The 21,814-nt window shown below is 41.2% G+C and overlaps 3 protein-coding genes across 3 annotated transcripts in view; all 3 read right to left on the reverse strand.

Moving 5' to 3' along the window:
* Positions 1–2,383, reverse strand: part of nt5c2a (5'-nucleotidase, cytosolic IIa) — a 25,312-nt gene extending 22,929 nt beyond the window's left edge. Inside the window, exon 1 of the mRNA XM_070915432.1 lies at positions 2,373–2,383. The gene's annotated coding sequence lies outside the window, so the exon portion shown is untranslated. The remainder of the gene's footprint in view (positions 1–2,372) is intronic.
* Positions 220–8,848, reverse strand: wbp1la (WW domain binding protein 1-like a). The gene is made up of 4 exons (XM_070915776.1): positions 8,741–8,848; positions 5,678–5,780; positions 4,075–4,236; positions 220–2,862 (listed from the first exon to the last, which is right to left on the reverse strand). Exons 1-4 carry the CDS (start codon positions 8,801–8,803, stop codon positions 2,369–2,371), a joined length of 822 nt encoding a protein of 273 aa, XP_070771877.1. The 5' UTR covers positions 8,804–8,848; the 3' UTR covers positions 220–2,368.
* A 9,764-nt stretch (positions 8,849–18,612) lies between these two features.
* fbxw4 (F-box and WD repeat domain containing 4) overlaps positions 18,613–21,814 on the reverse strand; it is a 48,816-nt gene continuing 45,614 nt past the window's right edge. The window contains exons 8-9 of the mRNA XM_070916057.1: positions 18,982–19,123; positions 18,613–18,816 (exon numbers count right to left, since the gene is read on the reverse strand). Of these exons, the coding sequence (XP_070772158.1) occupies positions 18,682–18,816; positions 18,982–19,123 (277 nt within the window). The 3' untranslated portion in view covers positions 18,613–18,681. The remainder of the gene's footprint in view (positions 18,817–18,981; positions 19,124–21,814) is intronic.

Raw genomic sequence — 21,814 nt, forward strand, 5'->3', positions numbered from 1 at the left:
GGAAAAAGAGAGGCTGTCCACACACTTAAGTTTTTATTAGTGCAACGTTTCGACCTGCAGGGTTCTTCATCAGGAAAGTGACAAATGGGTGTTTTGTGTGTGTGATTTAAATTGTTACATACATACATACAAGAATTTTTCCATGAGGCTCAATGTACCCTCTAAAAAAAGTTAATTTGTATAAAATCATCTCACAGTCTCACAAAAAAAGTAGCCATGTGTTCTCCATAACTTTTAATACCATATTTTATACAAAATGTGACAGAAAAATATAATTTAATTCAGCAGATAATAAAGAGCATATACAGAGTGCGAAAGACCACTGTTCAATGCTGCATATGTGGAAAAGCCCTCACATGACTCAGTAGGAGAAAGTTCCCTCAGTGCACTGTAAGGTTTTTCGGTTTCACTGTCAGCTTCCCCACAGACTGATACACGTCTACATGGAGTGTATCTTCAAGCTGCACCATAGTCCTTCCCTTTGTATATACACGCTTACAGATAACAACCAACACACTCCAACACAAACTGTGTGTGCTTTCAGAATAAACACACTGATGGTAATATTTTCAGATATTCCTATAGCTTGGGAACTGTTTGTGCAGTATTTCACCTACATCTGATGTATGCAGAACGTTTTGGCAAATGAAAAGGAAACACAAATCCTGCACAATATAGCATTAATTCAATGATGATGACTATCATTGAGTACACTGAAGGGTTACTCAGTTGTCAACTCGAAGTCAAAGAGAGTCCAGAGCTTTGATTGAAGTTCACCTAAATATTCTCTACTCAAAGGCTACATCAGGCTACACATTATGGCACTATGAAAAGAATGCCTTTATATAACACCAGTGTGACAGGTGACTGAAGTCTCATAAAAGGGCTAATGATCATCAGCAGGGAGCTGAAACGCGATCATTTATCAAAGAACCGATCATGTGAGGAGAACTGGGGCAGTGTACAAACATGCTGGGGGGATGAATCTGCTGGTGCTTTTCAATATATCTTCAAATCAATCCTGTGGTTTTGAAACCAGCACGACTGGAGCTCTTTTCAATCAGCCCTCACTGCTGAAAAGGGACTGAACATTCAGCAAGTTAGAGATTGTGCCTTGAAGCTATTTTCTAGATGGATAGTTTGCAATAAACCCTGATATGAGTTATTGGAGCCGATCCCAGCTGACATTGGGTGAGAGGCTGGGTCCACACCCTGGAAAAGGTTCCCAGTCAATCACGGACCTGAAACAAAGAGACAGGCAACCATTCACATTCCCATGAACCTAACCTGCATGTCTGTTGACTGTAGGAGTTTAAGGAATAAATGCACAACATTTTTGGAAAACCAATTTACCAGTTACCAACTGAACTCGTTCTAAACCGTCAGCTTTTAGGGTTGGGGTAAATGGATAAAACCCAGCTGAGCGATACATGTAATTTTAGCTTGTGATGACAATACATATCATGATATAGTCATTTTGTGGAATATCTATTCAGAGACTGTTATGGAAACAACAACAAGCCAGGATTGTCCGTTTTTGGCTAATCCTGCAAAATTACATGATAACTCAAGGTACTTCATCATATTGATATATCAGTGTCAGCGTACTAGCTAGAATCAACAAGAGATGTCAGTACAAAAATGACAAGTGGTTTAGAAACAGTGTTTCCATTACATAGTTTGTCTACCAGAGGGATCTGAAACCTTTGTTTTTATACAGTAAAATGTCACAATTCTTTCATAATCGAATTTAAAGGATCCTTATCAAAAGTGTTCATGTTAGGTATTCATGTGTAAAAAACATATATTTTGATATGTAGTTACTGGATAGAAAAAAAGCATCAATATTGGAAAAAATGCAGTATTGGTAAAGTTCTAGCTACCATGGTACAAAGGGTATATGGTTGACAAATTTGTATTGCCTCTCTGCATATATCAGATCGCTGAACCGTTTCAGCTATACAAGTCTATTGCTACAGTCAGTGACTGAGCGGCTGTGACTCAGGAGAACCATTAAAACAAAGCCTAAAGAAAAGAAGCTTGTAAGTAAACATGAAAAAACATGAATATCAGTGCTGCCTCCTGACAGGAGAACAATTCAAAGCAGACTGTCCAAACTTCAACTTGACAATGAGGAGGAGCGGAGCTTGGCTAAAAACACACTTTGCTTCAAACCAGAAGTTGCATAATGTAGTTTTCAATTTTTCATACTTTTCATTTTACTCCAGGCCTGTCACACACACTAAGGTTAGTCAAAATTACACATGTACAAACAGACCAAAACCCTGAGCACCAACGGTATAATATTGCATCAGTGACTGCTGCAGTTTTGTTTCAGGACTGCAGATATTAAAGACATTATTCTGGATTACCTAAGAGACTGTTGCTCTGTATCCACAGCTGTATGTCCATCTGTGTTTTCATCAATGACTGCATCACTAATATGGCTGTGTTCAAAGGTCTGGGGACCACAGCGCTCGCACGGGTCCTCCATTTGCCCCGCCCCCTCTTCCTCTGTCTCTTCTTCTCTTTCTAAAAAACCGTGCTGATCCCACAGTTCTTGGCCATCACACACTTCAATCCCAGAATCCCCTGTGAAGCGCCGGTACCTGCCCGGCGTCAAGTCCTTGTTGGGGTTGTAAGCGCTGTGAAGGTGGGTGTGCGTTGCCTCTGGAGGAGCAGGGAGTGCTGCATCAGCGTCAGTATCAGTAGGTACAGAAATAGCCGAGTGGGGGCAAGGAGATTCCTCAGGTGGGTCTGTGGGAGGAGGTGCTGACTGAAGAGGGGTGTAGGGAGGAGGAGGCGTGACTGGGCGGTCAACTACCTCTTCATAGGCTGGTAGCAGATAGGTGGGCAAGAATCCTGGAAAATAACACAATACAGACAAGTATGTCAGTCATTCCCAGTCAGGTACAATGGCAGCATTTTAAGAGCTGGCTGAGAATATGGAGCTAAGCACTCTTCCACTCTCAGTACTCTCAGTACTCAACACTCTCATGATCAAGACCTTCTTCAAAAATGTCATATTTGATTTTAAAGCTGCACTAAACAATATTTTTTATAATAATACTAGATCAAATGGCGTGTAAAGGGTGAAAAACCACAGAGAAATATCACCAACTCTGCAGTTCCCCACAGCTCTACAGAGCTTTTTGGACTCTTTTAGCTCATTGTTTTGGTTTTCCAGCCCATGAATTCAGCTCTCATCAACCTGGTCTCCAGCAACAGCTGTTTTCAGAGAGAAAGCTGTACACTACTTGCTCAGCAGCAAACAGCAGACAGACAAAGTTAGAGACTAGTTGGTGAACATAGTGGAGCATTTAACAGCTAAAGAGCCAGATATTTCCCTCAGGAGTTGGTGGAGACCAAAAACAGAGCTAAAAGAGAGGGAATATTGGTCTTACATTCATCAGGTGAAACTAGTCTGACTCACTGCCATTGGGTGACATTGGGTCAGTCGCCATTCTCCTCTGCTTCCGCTATCTGTGTGTTACTGTTTTTAATGTCCCCTTTGCTACGTGAAACAACAACATCAACAACCTCCGAGTTAGCAGCCTACACGCTGAAAATGTTTTTTTCAGCGCTGAAAAAAAAGTTTTTACAAGATATGGTTCGTCTGGTAGGCTTCATCTCTAGGACACATCTGATAAAGTTATGTTTGTCTTTTTTTTTTTTTTAACAGTAAAAGTTGTATCACATAGTCTACATACGTTGTTTACTATTTTATGTAGTGTTTTCTTCTGCTGGGATTTAGCCATTTTAATATATATATATAAATAAACGTATTGTCAATCTTGTGTGTTGTACATTCACGTGTGTGAATGAAAGTTGTATTAGGAGCTGGATCAGCACCAATATTAATACTGCAAATCCTATTAGTGGCGTTCTACTTGTCAGCAGCTCATTGGACGGTAGTTCAGTTTGACAACTTGCTGCTCGAATCTTTCACTTCCCATTCTATTTACAAACATGTACGGTGTGCGGCTGGTAATGAGTTTGACAGATAGAGACTAACTATGTGGGGAATGTGTGGAGGCAGCAGCATGTCAGGCAGCTACTCGTTGGATTACTTACTGAGATAGAGGGGTAGGTGAGAGTTGTTGTGAGCCTCTCTGTAGGCAATAAGGTTGATCTCATTCTGCCGACGCTGCTGCTGGAAGCGCTGCTTGGAGCGCCAGTGTTGACAAACACAGCAGCATGTCAGGATAATGATTAGAGTCCACACCAACCAGAACCCTGCAGGAAGCCCACAACACACTTAATATATATCCTGAAAAATAAAGTTATCTGAGCTTCAGTACTGACAAACATAACCCTTTTGATACCTTAGTTTGCTGAGTATATACACAGTTTTTATCAACTCTTTCGTGACAAAATATGTTAATGTTGTTGAGACCCAATAAGCAATACAAAGGTGTATAAGATTAAGTAAAAACTAGAGCCCGACCGATTTGGGAAATGTGGGCTGTCGCTACAATGCTCTCAGCACTGTAATGCATCATAGCTGAGCAGACTGTGATGCAGAATCAAGTGGTGTCTGACTGGACTTAAATCCACTGAAATAATGGTTTGGAACAAAGCTGTAGCATCTCGTGGCTAGCTTTATAGAGTAGAGAACTGTAGTAGAGAGGGCATCAGATGTTTTGCCAGTAACTTTTTTTTAATATACTTAAATATAAAGATACATGCCTCACTAGTGAAGATTAAGCTATTTAGAATAGAATATAGAATAGAACATGCAACACAAACTAGTTGGGTTCCTGGTCAAATATATAATGTGCATATTCTGTAAATATACAGAATATAAAATATCAGCCGATACATTGATAATACAATAATTTACTCCCTAATATCAGTATCGGCCCCAAAAATGCTGTATGAGTCGGCCTCTAGTGTAAACATACTTTTTTTTACTTTGCTGTAGACACGTCTTGTAGGTGTTTTCGACACCAGGTCAGTGCTGAAAAAGTAGTGAGATCTGACAACCTGTTTTAGTTACTGTGAACACCTCTTCACTGGTTTAAGGCCCTCAGGTTCTTCTTCAGTCTTCTGGTTCTTTGTATCAAAAAACTTGAGTCACTAAGAGCACTCTCAAATTAGAGATGCACTGATCCACTTTTTTCAGCTCTGATCTGATCCAATTCCAATACCTGAATTTGGATATCTACAAATACTGATACTAAAACAACCAACGATGCAGCACAGCACACATATCCGATATCTGAGTGAATTACATCAGTATCGGCACCCAATACCGATATTACCAACTATACCTTAAATCAAATAAATATCCGAGATTACGCTGAAAGACTGGGAGTCCTTATTAAAATTGCACGAGTGCTTTTGTAACATGAGAGACAACCAATCAGCATGTGCTTCAGATAGTGAGTGACAGATTAGACACCACTCCACTCTAGTTTAGGGTTCACTCGCCTAACCGGCACTAGTCCAGATCTTTATCAAACATCCGCTTAATCCCTTTTGCATTTCAGACTTACTTTACTTGTAATGTAATAGTAATGGTGTAATAATAAAATAGTAATATTAGCTGTATAGAATAAAAATATAGCAAATGCACATTGTATGAGCCGGTGCAATATGGATTTATGGTGTGATGATAGTTTTGCTTCATGTCATTTAGTATGTGGCATGAATAAAGAAAAGATGGGTAACTCACACCACAGTTCATAGTAGTAGCTGCAGCACTGCGTCTCTCCACAGCAGTGACCTGACTCACAGATGTAGCTCTGGTTGTTTACTCCCTGGCACACCAACTTGGCCTGTAAATACACAAACATACTACTCTGTCACACACTGGATTGAGGAAGCTACAGATACAACATACAGCATTCTGACACAGTAATAACTAGAGCTGGGCTTTAAAAAGGTCCCATATTCTGCTCATTTCAGCTCTATATTTTTATTCTGGGAGTCCACTAGAGTAGCTTTGCATGATTCACAGTTCATAAAAAGTCCTTATGTATCTTGTCCTGGCCCTTCCTACAGCCCCTCAGTCCCCCCTCTGTCTGAAACAAACTTAAGACAAACTGAACAACCTCCAAAAACTTGAAGAGTAGTCCTGAGCAGAGTGCTCCAATAACTTAGACAGACTGAGCGGGTGGATGAGCGTCCCTGTACTTGGTGGGTGTGCTGTGATTGGAGCAGATGACCTACTGGGGGCGGTAACTGTATAGTTGTGACATCACAACCTTACAGAAGTCCTGACTGCTTGTTTACAGGCACAGTGTCTGAATACGGGCTGTGTGTATTTCTCTGTGGACTGAGCGTTCTGATACTTTCACCCTATTTATACAGCACCTAGACCTGCTTTATAATCAAACAAGACATGGAGATCTCACTTTCTACAATATGGGACCTTTAAAAACATGTTCTGGCATAGCAAGCATATTATAAATTGGTCAGTTAAATTCTTTGACAGTAGCCACAAACTATTTAACACCCATATTTTTTTTTCCACTCACAAAGTGCTTACTTTGTAATGTGCTTTTGAGCACCATTTTAAGTACAGTTTTGTTATATCAAATATATATGTATATGATCAAAGCATCATGTAGTCCTGCCCTCCCCTACTTCAATGATTAACTGGTTATCAAAATAGTTGCTGATCAATTTTCTGTGGATCAACTAATCGAAGAATTTACTAATCGTTTCAGCTCTAACCCTAATGTCTTTGTTTTACATATTGTTGCTTCTCCTGCTGAAGAAAACAAACTTGGGTTCAGCGGTCCAGAAACTGTCTGGATCCAACTGAGCAGAGCCTCTGGAATCAATATATCACTTTGCCGGTTACAATATATTATTGGACTCCAGTCAGACTTAAAAGGCTTGGTCTAATTCAAAGCAATGAGTGCTGGAAATGTAAGACTTATGTGGGTACTTTTCTACACCTCATGTGGGACTGTCCACTGGTTTCCCCATTTTGGACCAGAGTGGTTGGGGCAATTGAGGGGTGGCTAGATCAGCCATTGCCAAGCTTGCCACGTCTTTGCCCTGTCTTTGCCCTCTTGGAGACAAATCTGTTTTACCAGCTGGACTTACAAAGGCACAGTTTGGGCTGGCTCTTGCAGGCTTTTATAATGCAGCCAGGATTATACTAGGGAACTGGAGCACACCCTGTAACAAGGACTGGATCAAACTCACGACAGTTCAACAACCTATTACAAGTTAATGTTATCTAAACTAAAAAACTCTGATGAAATTCACTGAAATGTGGGCTAGCTTTCTCAGATTTATTAAAAGGTGAAGATCACTAGGTATCACTTTGTAATAGAAAGCCTAATGTATGTAATGTGGGTGGTTGTGTGTTATGTGGGAGGAAGGGGGGGGTGATCTATCATGCTGTGCTGGTATGTTTACTTTCAGTTTTGTTTTTTGTCTGTATTTGTGTGTTTTGTTGCCTGTATACTACCACGTGAAAAGTGTGTTGTACTGAAATGTTGCAGGGTATTTGTGAGAAGAAAAAAAATCTAAATGACAAAAAAAAGACACTGCTGCATCACGCTGACCTGCCTGAAACTAACACAGCCACTGTTGTCCATGCTCTGAAACATTAAGCCATTTCCATCTGCAGCAGTAGTAATACTCAATACAAAAGCAAAGACAAGTCTTTCAGATTCCTGTCTTTTTGATAGGTAATACAGCTAGCCAGCAAGTATGATTAGATTTCGATGTGTCACTTTCATTCATCACCGTTTTCCAGATTTGTAGACAGCGCTTACAGACCTACTATTCCCATTTCACAGTCTGAACCATCAGCATGGGTTTGACCCACCTAACACTACCACCATGAGTGATGAATGGAAACATCTTCACAGTACTGATGATGCCAATCCTGATGTTTCCCTCCATACCATGTTTTACATCATATTCAGAATCAGAATCAGAAATACTTTATTGATCTATGACCTGATTAGGAATGCCAGCAATATTGCCAGTGCACCAAACACATTTAGATAGGGTCACAAATTCTGATACTGTTATAGCAGATGCAGTGACCAGTACTGTATGCTGTAGGTCTGTTTATGTTGCCCTAAACAGCTCACCTGTCAATACTTCGTTAACGCATCAGTCTTTTTCCACAGTCACACAATGTGAAAGGATTATTACCAGCAACTACAGCAGTTATCACATCAGTAAAACGTAGCCATATCTCATAATGACTTATTCAGCTAAAAGCAGTAACTAATGAGTTTAATACGTGTATTCACTGCTGACCTTCGTGCGTAGTTTCCATGTAACTAGCACCTTTAGGTTTTCGTCTTTGGCTTAACGTGAGTTATACTTCAACGACCATTTTTCAATCATAGTTATAACCCTGACCCGGGACAGTCATACATAGTATAACAGTTCTAGATTGTTCGGAAATTACGTTAGGAAATCTGCTATAATCCTCGGTATCATTTGGCGTTAAACAGGAATCAAAACGTGTACTATTGCCCATCCCTGCTAACGTTACCTAAGTTAGCCTGGTCTACTTTGCTATTTTAACAACACTGCTAACTTTAGTTACCCATGGCATGACTGTTGGGGCGAATACGATATTGGCCTACAAGGAAGGTAGCTTTCAAAACCAATCCACGACTCGTGGCCAGCAACCAAAGCATGAAAACAATTTGTCCAGTCAAATGTACGTTTTAGCTAACAGGCTAGCTAAGTAATGTAGCTAACTAGCTCCACTAACTAAGTGCCAAACTGTTAAAGAATGTCGGCTAGCTGTTACCTCTGCGACTGTAGCCGCCGTCGCTGGATTTTCTTGTCCAACGTTGAACTTTAGTGACCCCATAGCCAAAAATATTAGAGACTACTTTTTCTTTACTGCTAAACTGTTCATTAACAGTTGCATTTTTAACAGAAACGTCGGCCCCAGTGTCTAACCAAAACAAAACAAGTCCACCTAAAGTTAACTCAACTATTGTTCCCTCAGACCGCTCTCACTCTCTGCCATTGGTCCTTTCATGAATGTAGTCGTTTGTCAGACAGCAATTGGCTCTTTCTGTTGTCACTCAAAAATGGTGCTTTCGATGACGTGTGGATCATCTCTCACCAGGCAGGCGGGGTCAGTTTGACTTCAGCATTCAACAGTTTATAATAAGGATTGCAGTGGGGAGAATGAATAGGAAACGTTGTCATTGCGAATATAATTACTGCAAACAGTAGTTATTTAATCCAGTTAATAGCGGGCTTTCAAAATGGTATGGATGAAAGGTGTGCACGTGTTTTATACTAAAATTAAAATTATTAAATGGTCGTTTCACCCAGATTACTAAATGAATAATTACATATATTCCCTTTTATTTCTTGTGGTATCTACTGGAGGTTTTATCAGTCCAGATTTTGAAATTGCCTGTCTCTGAGATTACCGCCACCACCCCACTACAGGGGAGGTGAATAGAATAACATGTTTGGAACTCAGATTGTTTTTTTTGTTTTTGTCTGAGCTATTGTCCATGCATCAATACCACATGCCAGTGAGCAACTCATACAGTACCACGTTATATGAGCCTATAAGCAGAGCTATCTCTTTAAATTGCCACTCTCTTATGGGGTTCGGATATTTGAGGCCCAGGCGGCATGTTTCTCGTAGTAAAGGAACCACTGCAGATGCATCTACAACCATAGAAGAAGGGGGACCACAGATGAAAACCCCAGCTCCAACAAGGATGTATTCACCATTCTTCAAATCATCTCCAATCTCTGTTAGCTGTGTTCAATATTGGTAGGCTAGGCTAGCTTTTTGGTTTAGACTAAAGGTCATCATTGGTTGCCAAGTCCACAAGAACCGTGATCACATCCTCTCTGGCCTGCATGTCTGTCTGTCAGAGGCCACAGAAAATACCAGTCTCTGATTTGTGAAAACAGACCAAAGCTTTTCAAATGCTTCGTAGCTTGGCTCACATAGTGCAGCCTGTTCATGTGCTATGTCTCTTGGTCATGTGTGCCTTTTTCTTAGTTTGGGTGGGCATCATGAATTGCTGTTCCACTTTGTTTTCTGTGTTTGTTTTCCAAAGAGAGACAGAGGAGAGGGACATGGCCGTGACCACTATGTTGATGTGTGTAATGCGAAAATTCCAACCCAGAGAGGAGTTGAGGGTGTGGGAGTCCCGACTAAGGTGGTGGACTGTCAGTTGTCTGCTAGGTCTGCGGGTGGACCAGGTTGTTTGTGGCACCCCAGGTTTAGCTGCTCACAGGAGCCTCCCGATGTCATTCACAATACAATCATGACCATAGATGAAAAGAAGCTTCCATGTGACTTTCAAGTTCCCAGAATGAATATTCCTGAATTCACTTAAATCTTTGTTATTCAAAAGAAATGTGACAAAGAAACTGTTGTTTCATCCGCCATAGACTCTAACCTGTCCAGGGTTAACCCCCTAGGGAGCCCTGGGGCAAAAGTGAGTTGTGTGGTCCCCTCTTAACCTCCCCTCTTTCTCTCACTCTCTGTGCATTGTGTATGTATTAGTAAGTCATTTGTGATTACTTTTTGCCAATTTGTGCAAGCAAGAATGTATTTAGGAATATGCACCATGTAAGCACACGATAAACTGAAAGAATATAGGCTTTAAAACTAGACAATAACTCAGGGCCCTTCCTCAAGGTTACGTAATAATCCAGGTGTCATCTTCAGGCCCCTATCATTTCAGTTTCTGTTGTGCTTTATTTTGTACATACATTTTTACAAAACACATTACAAATAACATTTACATGTTCTCATATGATGAACCTGATTAAGGCCACAAGCTGAAACACATTGGTTCTGTATACTGCAAGTGTTGCTGAAGTTTTGACCTCTTCACTCTTCAACCTCACCCTGCATGAGCTGAGCAGTTTAATAATCCCATACATCAGAGTAACCCTGTTGTGAATTTCTTTGTAGCGATCTAGATCGGCCTGCCAAACGTCAAGTTAAGTTCCCTCCACTCTCTCCCTCTTTCCTTCCATCTCTCTTGGCTTGGTGTTCTCCTCTCCTCAGGGCCGGCCCTTTGAATCTTTCAGCCCGGTTTGAGGGAACAAAAGCAAACAAATTGCATTGTCCTTTCAGGAATTTTGGCTTGTCCGCTGCCTTTCATGACCTCTTCTTTAGGCACCTCTCTGCCTCTCCTCATTCTGGGTCCCCAAGAAAGTCAATGGTTCCTTACATCCCAGTTTGACAAGTCAGGAGGATACACGCTAATCCCCTTAATCTGGCCTTTCTCCCGCACGCAGCCACAGGGAGAGAGGGACCACAGAGAGTAATCCTGTCGGAGAAACAATAGGATTAAGGGCCCAACCCCATGAGTGACAATCAGGTATCCACTGACTGATCTGCAAAGCAGGAGCCCCGGCCACTCTCTCTTCAATGTGACTTTATTTTTGTTTGGCGGGCCTGAGAGGGATGGGGGTGAGGCAGGGGAGGGACGGGTGGGTTGTGACGGGAGGAAGGATATTTCTTTGTGGGGCTGCTGGAGGTCTGACAGGCCTGTGGTCCCCTGAGCACCAGGAACCCAGGAATGACTGACAGGTGAGGGGTAAGAGCTGGGAGGGTTTGGTATGGGAGGCTGGGAAATGTGTATCTGGGAGGGGGGGGGGGGGGGGGGCACAGATTCATTTGATTTCTCTTCCTATTTTCCTTCCGATATTTTAGGGGATATGTGTGAGTTCATTCTTGATGGGACAGAAGGTGCAGGGACACACAGCCCTGCCTGGATATGCAGTAGATAGTAGTGTGCTCATATTCCACTATGGCAGTGGTTGCATTGATAGAGATAAAGATAAAGGAAAAGTCCTTCTCATATTTCCCTGTAAAGGATCAGGCATGGGACAGACAGGGCAATCGGACAGGCAGGGCAACCCTTTTCATATTACACATGGTGGTTTGAGCCACTGTTAGAATAAAAACTACTGACAAGCGCAGCTTTGGAAACACCTCACAAATGTATAGTTTAGGTTTTAAAAAAAGGCACTCTCATCATTTGTGTAATATCTGAAAATGTAAGAATTTTTCAGAAATATTTCAGATGTGTGTGTAGTGAAGTGTAACATTTCACATGTGGAAGTATGAATTTCACATGTGATTTCTTGTAGGGGTGTTATTATACTGAATGGAGATTCAATTACCCAGATGGCAAAGAGGGCTGTTGTGGCAGCAGATAAAAAAAAGATAAAGCAAAGAAAAAGTTACCTAGAAATGGAAATGGAGAAAATGGCTTGTGTGAAAATGATACAGTGCAATGCACAAATAAAAACAAGGGTATAATCTCAATGTTAAGAGTGTATTCATGTCTATCCCTTTCAACAGCTGAGCCTCTACTTCTATGATCAAGATGTGAACTTCACCTTATGAACACAAGATGGACCCATTGGTACATCTTCAGCAGGACTCTCACAGTAAGAGAGCCCTCTGCAGCCAAACGGAGAGCTCCTCAGCTAGGAGACAGACTATTCATTGTACCACCACTTTGACCACAATAATCTGTCCAGAGACCACAAGCAGCAAGGTGCTTCTGATATCCAATCCTCCGTCTCTGCCACCTCTGCAGCCATGAGCTGGCCCCCAGGCCTTCAGAGCTGAAGGAAACAAGCCTCACATCCAGTGAAAAGAGAAGCTGTCCTGCTCCATTCAGCTCCAGTGAACTTGGCCAAGGAAAACAGCGGTTGATTCTTCACGTCTCCTCATGTTACGGTGATGGTCCTGTTAAGTGCTGGGGGTAAATTACAGGTTAGCCATTGTGTGAAAGGGGATGAGTCACAGGGTGGTGCGTGACAGGTGCCTGCAGTGGTTACTCTGTTGTGTTTGTTTAGGCTAGCTGGAGCATCACTCTGAGCTGACACTGTGGAAGTTCCCACTGAAGTCTCAAGCTCCGACGTGAGGGTTAACCAAGGGGTGACCAAAGTAGGATTGAGGGGACTCTAAGGGGGCCCTGACAGTGGCTGGACAGAGGAACATAGAAAGAATGAGTAGAAGATGCTAGATGACAGCATGCAGCACCACATTTAATCCAGTCTGATCACTGCTGGGATGTGTTTGATGTGCTTATTAACCATAACCATACTGTAGTTGCCATACATACAGAGTTGGTGTTGAGAGGCATCTGTCTTTTGCTACAAAGAATTGTTTGAAGTGTTCGGATGAACAGTGTGGCCTTTTTCATAGGTCTGACGCTCAACAGAAGCTTTGCGCTTCATGATGTAGCACCTTCTGAAATGGATGATGTCACCCAAGACATGGGCATCGGGGATGAGAGAGCAGGGCTGGCGCCTTTTTTTCCTTTAAGCTCCCAAACCCTGAGTGACACCACAGTGGAGGAAGGACATGTACAGACAAGAAAACACATCGCTCACAACCAGGCCCATTTATCCATCAGCTATCATCAGCAAGTCACTGTCATCTGTCTCCAGCTAAAGTTTAACTGATAACATACTTTTTTTAAAAAGTGAAACCTTTTGAAATCCTAAACCAAATGAAACTGAACAACCTCCAAAAACTTAAAGAGTAGTCCTGAGCAGAGCGCTCCAATAACTTAGACAGACTGAGCGGGTGGATGAGCGTCCCTGTACGTTGAGGGCGTGCTGTGATTGGAGCAGATGACCTGCCACGGGCGTGGCTGAGTGCGGTGACTGTATAGTTGTGACATCACAACCTTACGGACGTCCTGACGGCTCGATTAAAGGCACAGTGTCTGAATATGGGCTGTGTGCATTTCTCTGTGGACTGAGCGTTTTGATACTTTCACAGTACTTATACAGCACCAAGACCTGCTTTATAATCAAACAAGACGTGGAGATCTCACTTTCTACAATATGGGACCTTTAAGAATATATCATTTTTTTGTATGAATTGTGTTCATGCAGGGAACAATTGAATACTCGATGAGATTGATGAGAGAGTCGCATTTATTTGAGTATGTTTTGTAATCAATTAGCCTGATGGGAGGGCCTTCTCAAGAGTGGAGGAGTCAGTCTCAGTTGTGTTACAGGGAAGGTAACATCTACTGATTTACAGAAACTGGACAGTTGTAAATATTTTCTTTGTACATAGGCCTTATTTCTTTCCACATAAAAAAAAAAAAAAATCAGCAATTGGGTGGCCAACACAAAATATTTGATCCAATCAATCAATCAATCAGTCAATCAAGTTTATTTGTCACATGTAATCGTATAAGGTACAATCACAGTGAAATGTAATCCCGCGAGTTCCTTCACTTAAAAAGGGTTTAAAAAGAATCATCCATCACTGTATCTGCATGTACATCTGTGTTTCCTTTTTGAGAGGGTCAGTGTAAAACCCGGTGACACTGTAATATAGCTTCCAGCCACCAGTGGCAGCATTGAGTGCACTGCTGAAGAGCAGCATGGAGAACCAAAGTCCTGACGTTAGGCCCCTGGCGAGTCTCGCATATCTAGAAGTGTGGAGAAAGGTCTGGCTCAACCCATCGTCGTTCTGGGATATATAGACTACGTGATTTTACAACGTTTACTGTTAAATAACTCAAACATAACTTGATCATTGGTGTCCTAGAGGTGAAGCCTACCTATACTTTAGCTCTGGAGGAGCACACTGGACCCGTTCAAACCATGGACTTTGAAAACAGTAACGCGCAGTTAGTGGAAGGGGAGGAGAATGGCAACTGAAATCGTCGCCAGACTTATCCCAGCAGCCTACAGCCTACATCCAGACTAGGCCCCCGTCAGCATCTGTTCCACTAGTTTCTGTAACTTGCGTATGAGAGATCTAGTGAGTGTTCCTGGGGTCTGCTGTCCATATTTGGGACAAATCAGCATCCACTAAAGCACTTGCTTTTACAAGGTGAAAACGTGATTGTAACAAAGTCAAACAATAATTATGATTTTTTAAATTCTATCTGTTTATTATGCGTGATATTCACACGTCAACACAAGTTCCAACAGTCTAGCTGTAATCTCTGCTGTCTAAAAACTTTGAGGCCTTTCAGTCCTGTCTGCCCAGCTGTTATTACAGACATGTCTGAGCTAGCTGCGGCCCCTCGACTTGCCTCTTCTGTCGAGTCGTGATGTTTAGCCCACGACCTTGCTGTTTGTCAGCATTTACCTTTAGGTTCTAGACGATGCCGCTAAAAACAGAAACATTGAATGAACAAGAATATCAGATTTTTTAAAAAAAGGGCAGGCAAGCTTTTTTAGTCATTTGCAATATTACACATGTCAAAGGGATTTTAAATCAGGTTTTCTTACTTCTGGAACAGAACCTGGAAGTTCCGATTACACATTATTTGGCTCTCTATTGCAGTCAGTAATAGAGTAAGCAGCCCTGCACCATCTTTGATTTTACATGGTTTGTTTCGACTTAAATCTAAGAGACCTTTCTCTGTCTGGAATAAATCATGTTTGTTTGTCACTTCTCACCCACCTTAATTTGTAGGTAAAGTAGGAGTACTCTCTAAAGTAGAGAGGTGACAGGAAATGAGAGGAGAGAGGTCCCTGGCCAGATTTGAACCAGGGACATTGCAATCACAGTACATGTATCGAATGTCCTGTATGTCTGTAACTTTGTGTTGTATCGTTGATCAGGTCTTTCTTGAGAATGAGACCTGGTGTCTCAATGAGATTACCTGTTTAAATAAAGGTGAAATAAAAAACGAAATAAATGGTACAATATACATCTTAACCATGAGGTCACCAGTACACAGCTGTATTTTCAACCATTATCAAATTTTACCACCGGTCACCAGTCAGTGACTGCAGTGGACAGTAGGCTGGACTCAAACCGGGGACATTGCTTTTCACTGAAAATGATTTTCCTCAAATGACTAGAGAAAGAACTACCTACCAATTGTGTTGTTGTGGAGACTGCCCCCCCCATCCCCAGCCTCTATGATTAATTCAACTATCAGGAGTCCCTGGGGGTCACATCTCCTGCATGGGTGTGCAATGTCTGTACGCACCCTGGCCACTCCTCTTAAGTGGCCCTGGCATATTAGCTAATGGACGGCATATGATCTAATATATGCCATTAATGGCCAGCAGGGAGGGTCACTGCCCAGACTCACAATGGTAGAGCAACACACCCACACACAGCCTTATTATAGTTTTACTGTATAGTTCTCCTGCTTAAGCTGTAACACTCACACCTTCATCTTCAGTGTGTGTTATTTTCATAGCTGTGTCCATCATTTCTGTCATGATAACATTTCACTGTTTTACAGGTACAAGGAACACAGCAACATTGCTACAAATAAACCCAATGGGTCAGATGTGTGTAAACTGTCTGGGTAATCATTTTAGCCAGATAAGTTTGTTTAACCTGTTGGTTTGATTCCAACCCTGTCTGACTGCTGGTGTTTCTTGACCTGTCAGACTTCACCATGTTCCCAGATATCAGCTATTAGCTAACAATGTTATTATCAAGTACAATGTTATTGTGGACAAAACAAGGAACAAGGAAGCTGACTGTCGTTCATAACAAGGACTTTCTGAATACTCCACATAGAACCTTTAACTGACCACTCACCCTAATACACATATACACACTCCATATCCTACTAGGATTACTAGCATAGAACTCCACTGTTCTGTTTCTGCGTGTGAAATACCAGGTGCACTGTATGTGTGGTTTGATAATCCAGATGTGTGATCAAGTAGATTTGATCTCTGTCCATCAAATGGATCCTCACATTGTATGTAGTGGATTTGGGGGGTCAAACACTCCAAATCCCCTCTGGTGTGTGATCTCAGGTGCAAGGGTCAAATGTATGTAAACCCAAATAGTGTTTCCACAGTGATGAGATGGGTTTGTCAAGAGGCTAAGGTGCCTTAATCCCTTCAAAGGCTTCGGCTGGATCCAGACAGCCACTCCAAAGTGTTGGGGAGGAAAGGCCCGAGCTGTGTTTTCTTCACTGGGATTTATTCACTGGCTCAACAGTCAGCGTGTGCACATGATTTTTTATGTGTTGAGCATTTGTGCTCACAGTGCCTCAAGCTGATGGATTAGCCCTGTACTGGAAGGCTGCGGCATGCTTCTCATGTTCAACAAGTTCTGTCCGGCTCGCTTTCGGTGTTTTGGTTCATCTTCATGGGGCGTTAAAGTTCCTCTCTGTCCACAGTCATCATCATCCCAGGTGAAAAGGCTATTCCAAATCATAGTAATATTTGTAATGATGCAAACAGAAGTTATAGTTAGCATGGATGTTATGATTGGACTTTGGCTCTCTATACTCGAATTAAAGAAACCTAAAAAAAACAACTCTACACTGAACCATTCTAAAATGCTTTCTAGTGAATATATATCCCTTACGGTGTTGTAAACAGTATCAGAAGAACTTTTTTTATGAACCACGAGGGATGATTATTCTTGTCTTTTTTTTTTTTTTAAGCAGTGATTATAATGTTTTTGTCTTTGGTGTTTTGCAATTATATCTGTGCGGGTGTGTCAGCACTGCACTTCCCACAACTCACTTGTCAATCCACAGCATCACGTCTGGTGCACAAACAACTTGTTTCAAACTTTGAAGCGTTTCGGAGAGCAAATGTAAATTGACTGGGCTGACCAGTGCATTTTATCGATAAATAATTCAAAGTAGAATAGGTGTTTTCCACATGTCACAGTAGGAAAAGCACAAGTGTAAATAATAAAATAAAAGTGGGCTGAATTCCATTTAGCTGCTTTGGTTTTAGGGTCCTGAGGCCTGTACCACGAAGCAGGATTTGGGGTTAGCGAGGTAACTTCAGGTTTAACCCTAGGCTTTCAGGGTTATGACGGTGGTTCAGTTCTTACCGGGGTAAATCGCCATGGTAACTGGATATATCCAGATATCCTGATATCTGGAGCATAACCTGCTCTAGAATTACACAAATATGTGAAATTCATGTATACATTCACGTGGCGCTGTGTTGCGAAAGCCCATCAGCCTTGAGATTCTCCTGATGTCACTGACGTCCTGGCATTGAGTCAGAAATGGAGGAGAAAGTTATTGTAGCCGTCTGTTGGCACCCAGAGCTCTGTGATACTACATATTTATACAGAAACTGGACAAAAAAGGAGAGGAAAATTAAGCCAGGAAGTTGGACTACCTGCTAAGTTCTGAAAATATGTGTCTGTTACTTGATTCCAGCTATTGGTTACTTTACTATGAACCAAGTCAGCACTAGCATTAGCCCTAATTGATCCAAACCCCATTCAGAAAACAAGCATTTTAAAAGTTGTTTGCTTGTTGTCTTGCTGGAAGTGGCAGTCATCCAGACGCAGTTCCTTAGAGAACGAGGTGAAATTCACTGAGCTGTCTGCATCTCTAGGTGATATTACCAACCCAGAAGAGCGAATATTCCCAGATTGTGTTTATTCATTCACAAATGATCCCGCCATCAAACTTGCGCGAGTAACCGAAGCCGAAAATTTGCTTTGCGTTTGGTGTGAACAGAGCTCAAGAGGATATCTCGGCCTCTTTGACCATTCTTCTGTCTCTTTTGAGTCCCCCAACTTTATGGTTACTAAATCACTAGCGTGTCCCTTTAAACGCATAGTTTGACATGTAGAAATGCTCAGTTCTTCCAAAAGCAGTGCACAAAATTGACAAAGCTTAATCATGGTAAACATGTTGCTGGATCAGAATAAACAGTCCCTTAAACATTTACTGTGAAAATAGACAGCTTTATTGAACAGATCAATTTGAACCGTGTGTGTGTGTGTGTGTATGTGGGTCTGTGTGTGTATCATCTGATGTAGATGGGGTTCTGTCTGAAGTCCAGTGAGTGCAGGGCGGTGGCCAGGGCTGCATACAGGTGAGAGCTAGTGAACCTCAGACAGTACACCGGGCTGCTCACTGGGTCTGAGCTCAGCTGGAAGAACTGCACAAAAAAAACAAAAAATGAAATCACATTACAACAGTGTTAAGTGGAATGTGGTTATGTGGAATTTAGCTCATAAAATAATGTTTTAAACTTGTACTGTACCTAATTCATACTGTATACACCACAGTCGCTTATTTCATCCTGAGGATATACTGTACACACCTGCAGGCATTCAGTCTGCCGTTTGTCCCAGAGTCGGATGACACCGTAGTACGAGGAGCCGCTGGCTATCATGTGATTTCCGTCTGTCTGAATGCAGTACAGAGCGCTGTCATGAGGTTCCTCCCACTCCATCACACACTTCCTGTTGGGAAAAAGTTTACACACGTGTTGAGATGAACAGGGTCTTTTTTTTGTTTGTTTGCTTGTTTTGCTGTAGAAGCACCACATGATGTCTGATTCTTTAATGTTTTAACCCAAAAATGCAGTGAAGAGATAAAGTATGTAGAAGTGCAAAGTCAAAGGCAACTGGACGTCTTAAAGACACTTCTTCCTTGGAAGAATCTTCCCAGACGTACTAGAGAGACAGTTCTGTGCAGTGGCGGCTGGTGGAACATTTTCTAGGTAGGGCTGTGCCACATCAAATCAATTTCAGCAAACATCCCTGTATGATTTAATGCAAAAAAAAAGTGAGGGTATCAAAATCTCATTACTACTTTGCACTTAAATATTTAACAATTATTTCATTCCAACATGAAATACAGCAGTAAACAATGCCTTGACAAACACATCAGTGTGATGACCCACACAGGGTGTATAATATAAAACGTTTAACAGAAAATTATTTTTATTATTTATAAAAATAAATAAAATGTATTATTATTATTATTTTTATTTCTTGGGATGGCCCTATGAACCTTGTTTTGTTGGGGAAACCAATAGGAAGGTTAAGATCAGGCTAAGTAAACATGAGGTGCAATTAGGAATAACTGTATTAAGTCCTTGCTATTCAGAGACTTGAATGGACATAGTACATCTTGGAATAAACATTACCTACATAGAAATTAATTTCAAATGAACCTGTTAAGTGAAATAAATTGAATTATACTCAAAAATAAATTGTGGGGTCCCTGATAACCAATACAAACAGTTAACAGGTAATATCAATTGACCTCTCACGCATGGAATTATTTGAGATTTGTTTTAAAATGTCAACTATGCACATAGCACAAAAACACCACACAGTTAAAGTTATCTCATGACACTTTACATATAGAGCAGGTCTAGAGCATACTCTTTATAATATTACATTATAGTTGCCCTGTCGTAAGCCGCGTGATCCTTTGGGACTGACAGCATGCAGTCCGACAGATGTGCCTTTAAAATCGGTAGCTGTTTTAAGGTGCTCCCTAAGAGTTGTCTGAGGAGTCTCGTTATACCCACGCAATGCCAACTCAGAAGCCCCACAAAACTTCACACCATCGATTACTTTGGATAAAATGCGCATGTCTATATCCACCTCCTGGGTAGCGATGTTCACTCTGCCTAATATGGCTAGCTTGACAGAATTATCCATAATCTTCTCATGCTTCCTTACTTTCTCAGACAGGTGCTTCATATCCCTCACTCCTGTAACTTTCCCTGCTGGATCTGTCCACGTTGTTTTAAAAAGCAAGCATCCAGCTAACCATGCCTTTCTGATGTACAAGCTACGAGAGAGGCCTTGCATGTACTGCTTCCCTTTTTCCGCTAGCCTGCTGTCTGAATACGAGGTCAGGTTGATCTGGCCCAACCTCTTTCATCTGAAATTTTTCCGCCAAAGTTCTCCTCTCAAAGGGATCTTGAAGGAGATATTTTACCGAGTTAGGGTTTGCGCTCACCGTTGTCAAGTAGTTAAAAATAAGCTGTAGAGACTAGTCCTGACATTAGCAGGGGCTCACTTGGGGTGATACAAAAATCTTTCGGATTAGATTTGAGGGCGCTGATTGGCTAAATTGTAAGTCATACGTTCATATAAGTGCTACACAGACCCACCTCCTGTGGGTGTTTCCTCCATCACCCCACAGCTGTTGGGTCATGTCTAGATGGTAACCATAGATTTGCACAAACACAGAATCAAGTCAATTTTGATTTATTGTTTTAACCAAAAAACCATGACCTTTTCCTCAACCTAACCAAGTAGTTTTGTTTCCTAAACCAAACCAGACTGTTGAGACAGGCGGTGGGGACGTGTAGGAAAAGCATTTATGCCTTTTTGCAGATTGAAGGTATGTTGTTTATCATTTACATATAGCAGCTTTTATCAAAAGTAGATATTTTAAGGCTTGTCTGACTAAACTACACTTTTTAATTTGTGTACCATACAGACCATAATTATTAAAACAGAGAAACATTTTTGGTTCTGTTAGCCCTGTGCTGATTTGAATTTTGTTTTGTTTTGTTTATAGGGAGTTGTTGAAGAATGTTGTGAATGAACCGATCCATTTAAATCCAAGTAAATATTAATTCATTACATATTTATTTTTGGAAACTAGGTTATGCTAGTAATTAATTGTAATGAATTAACTGAAAGTGTAACAATTGAACACCGTCTCCCTTTTCCCTATAATGAGTACCAAATTACACAGGTGTTTCAAGGAACCTTCCTATGAATTTACAGTTACATAGCAGTACCTTCTCAGGAAATTATAAGAAAATATCAGATCCATGAAATCAATTAAATTAAATGTTATTTATACAGCGCCAAATCATAGTTATCATATTTAATCATAAGCGAAAATAATAAAATAAATAAAGCGATACCAGCTGATTCAACTTCCAAACATACTTTTGAAATGTCATGATTCCAACCAATAACAAAGGCCTCCAGTAGTTTGTCTGAATCTGGGCCGTTGGGGAAAAATACTAAAATTGGCAAAAATCAAAAATCTCCCGACTGAGATAACTGAAAAAGTAAGACCCATAAAAGTTTTAAACAACCTGAACTGCAACAATACAGGTGAGATTATATCTCTGTGTGTATGTTGTGGAAGTTTGGATGAAACTCCATCTCTTG

This window comes from Enoplosus armatus, chromosome 12, assembly GCF_043641665.1.
Source record: "Enoplosus armatus isolate fEnoArm2 chromosome 12, fEnoArm2.hap1, whole genome shotgun sequence".
NCBI classification, from domain to species: domain Eukaryota; kingdom Metazoa; phylum Chordata; class Actinopteri; order Centrarchiformes; family Enoplosidae; genus Enoplosus; species Enoplosus armatus.

Coding starts and splice junctions, on each gene's coding strand:
- wbp1la (XM_070915776.1), bottom strand. CDS start 8,803: ATGGGGTCACTAAAGTTCAACGTTGGACAAGAAAATCCAGCGACGGCG. Junction 4,237..5,677: donor CTACTACTATGAACTGTGGT/GTGAGTTACCCA, acceptor GGCTTCCTGCAG/GGTTCTGGTTGGTGTGGACT. Junction 2,863..4,074: donor TCACCTACCCCTCTATCTCA/GTAAGTAATCCA, acceptor GTTATTTTCCAG/GATTCTTGCCCACCTATCTG.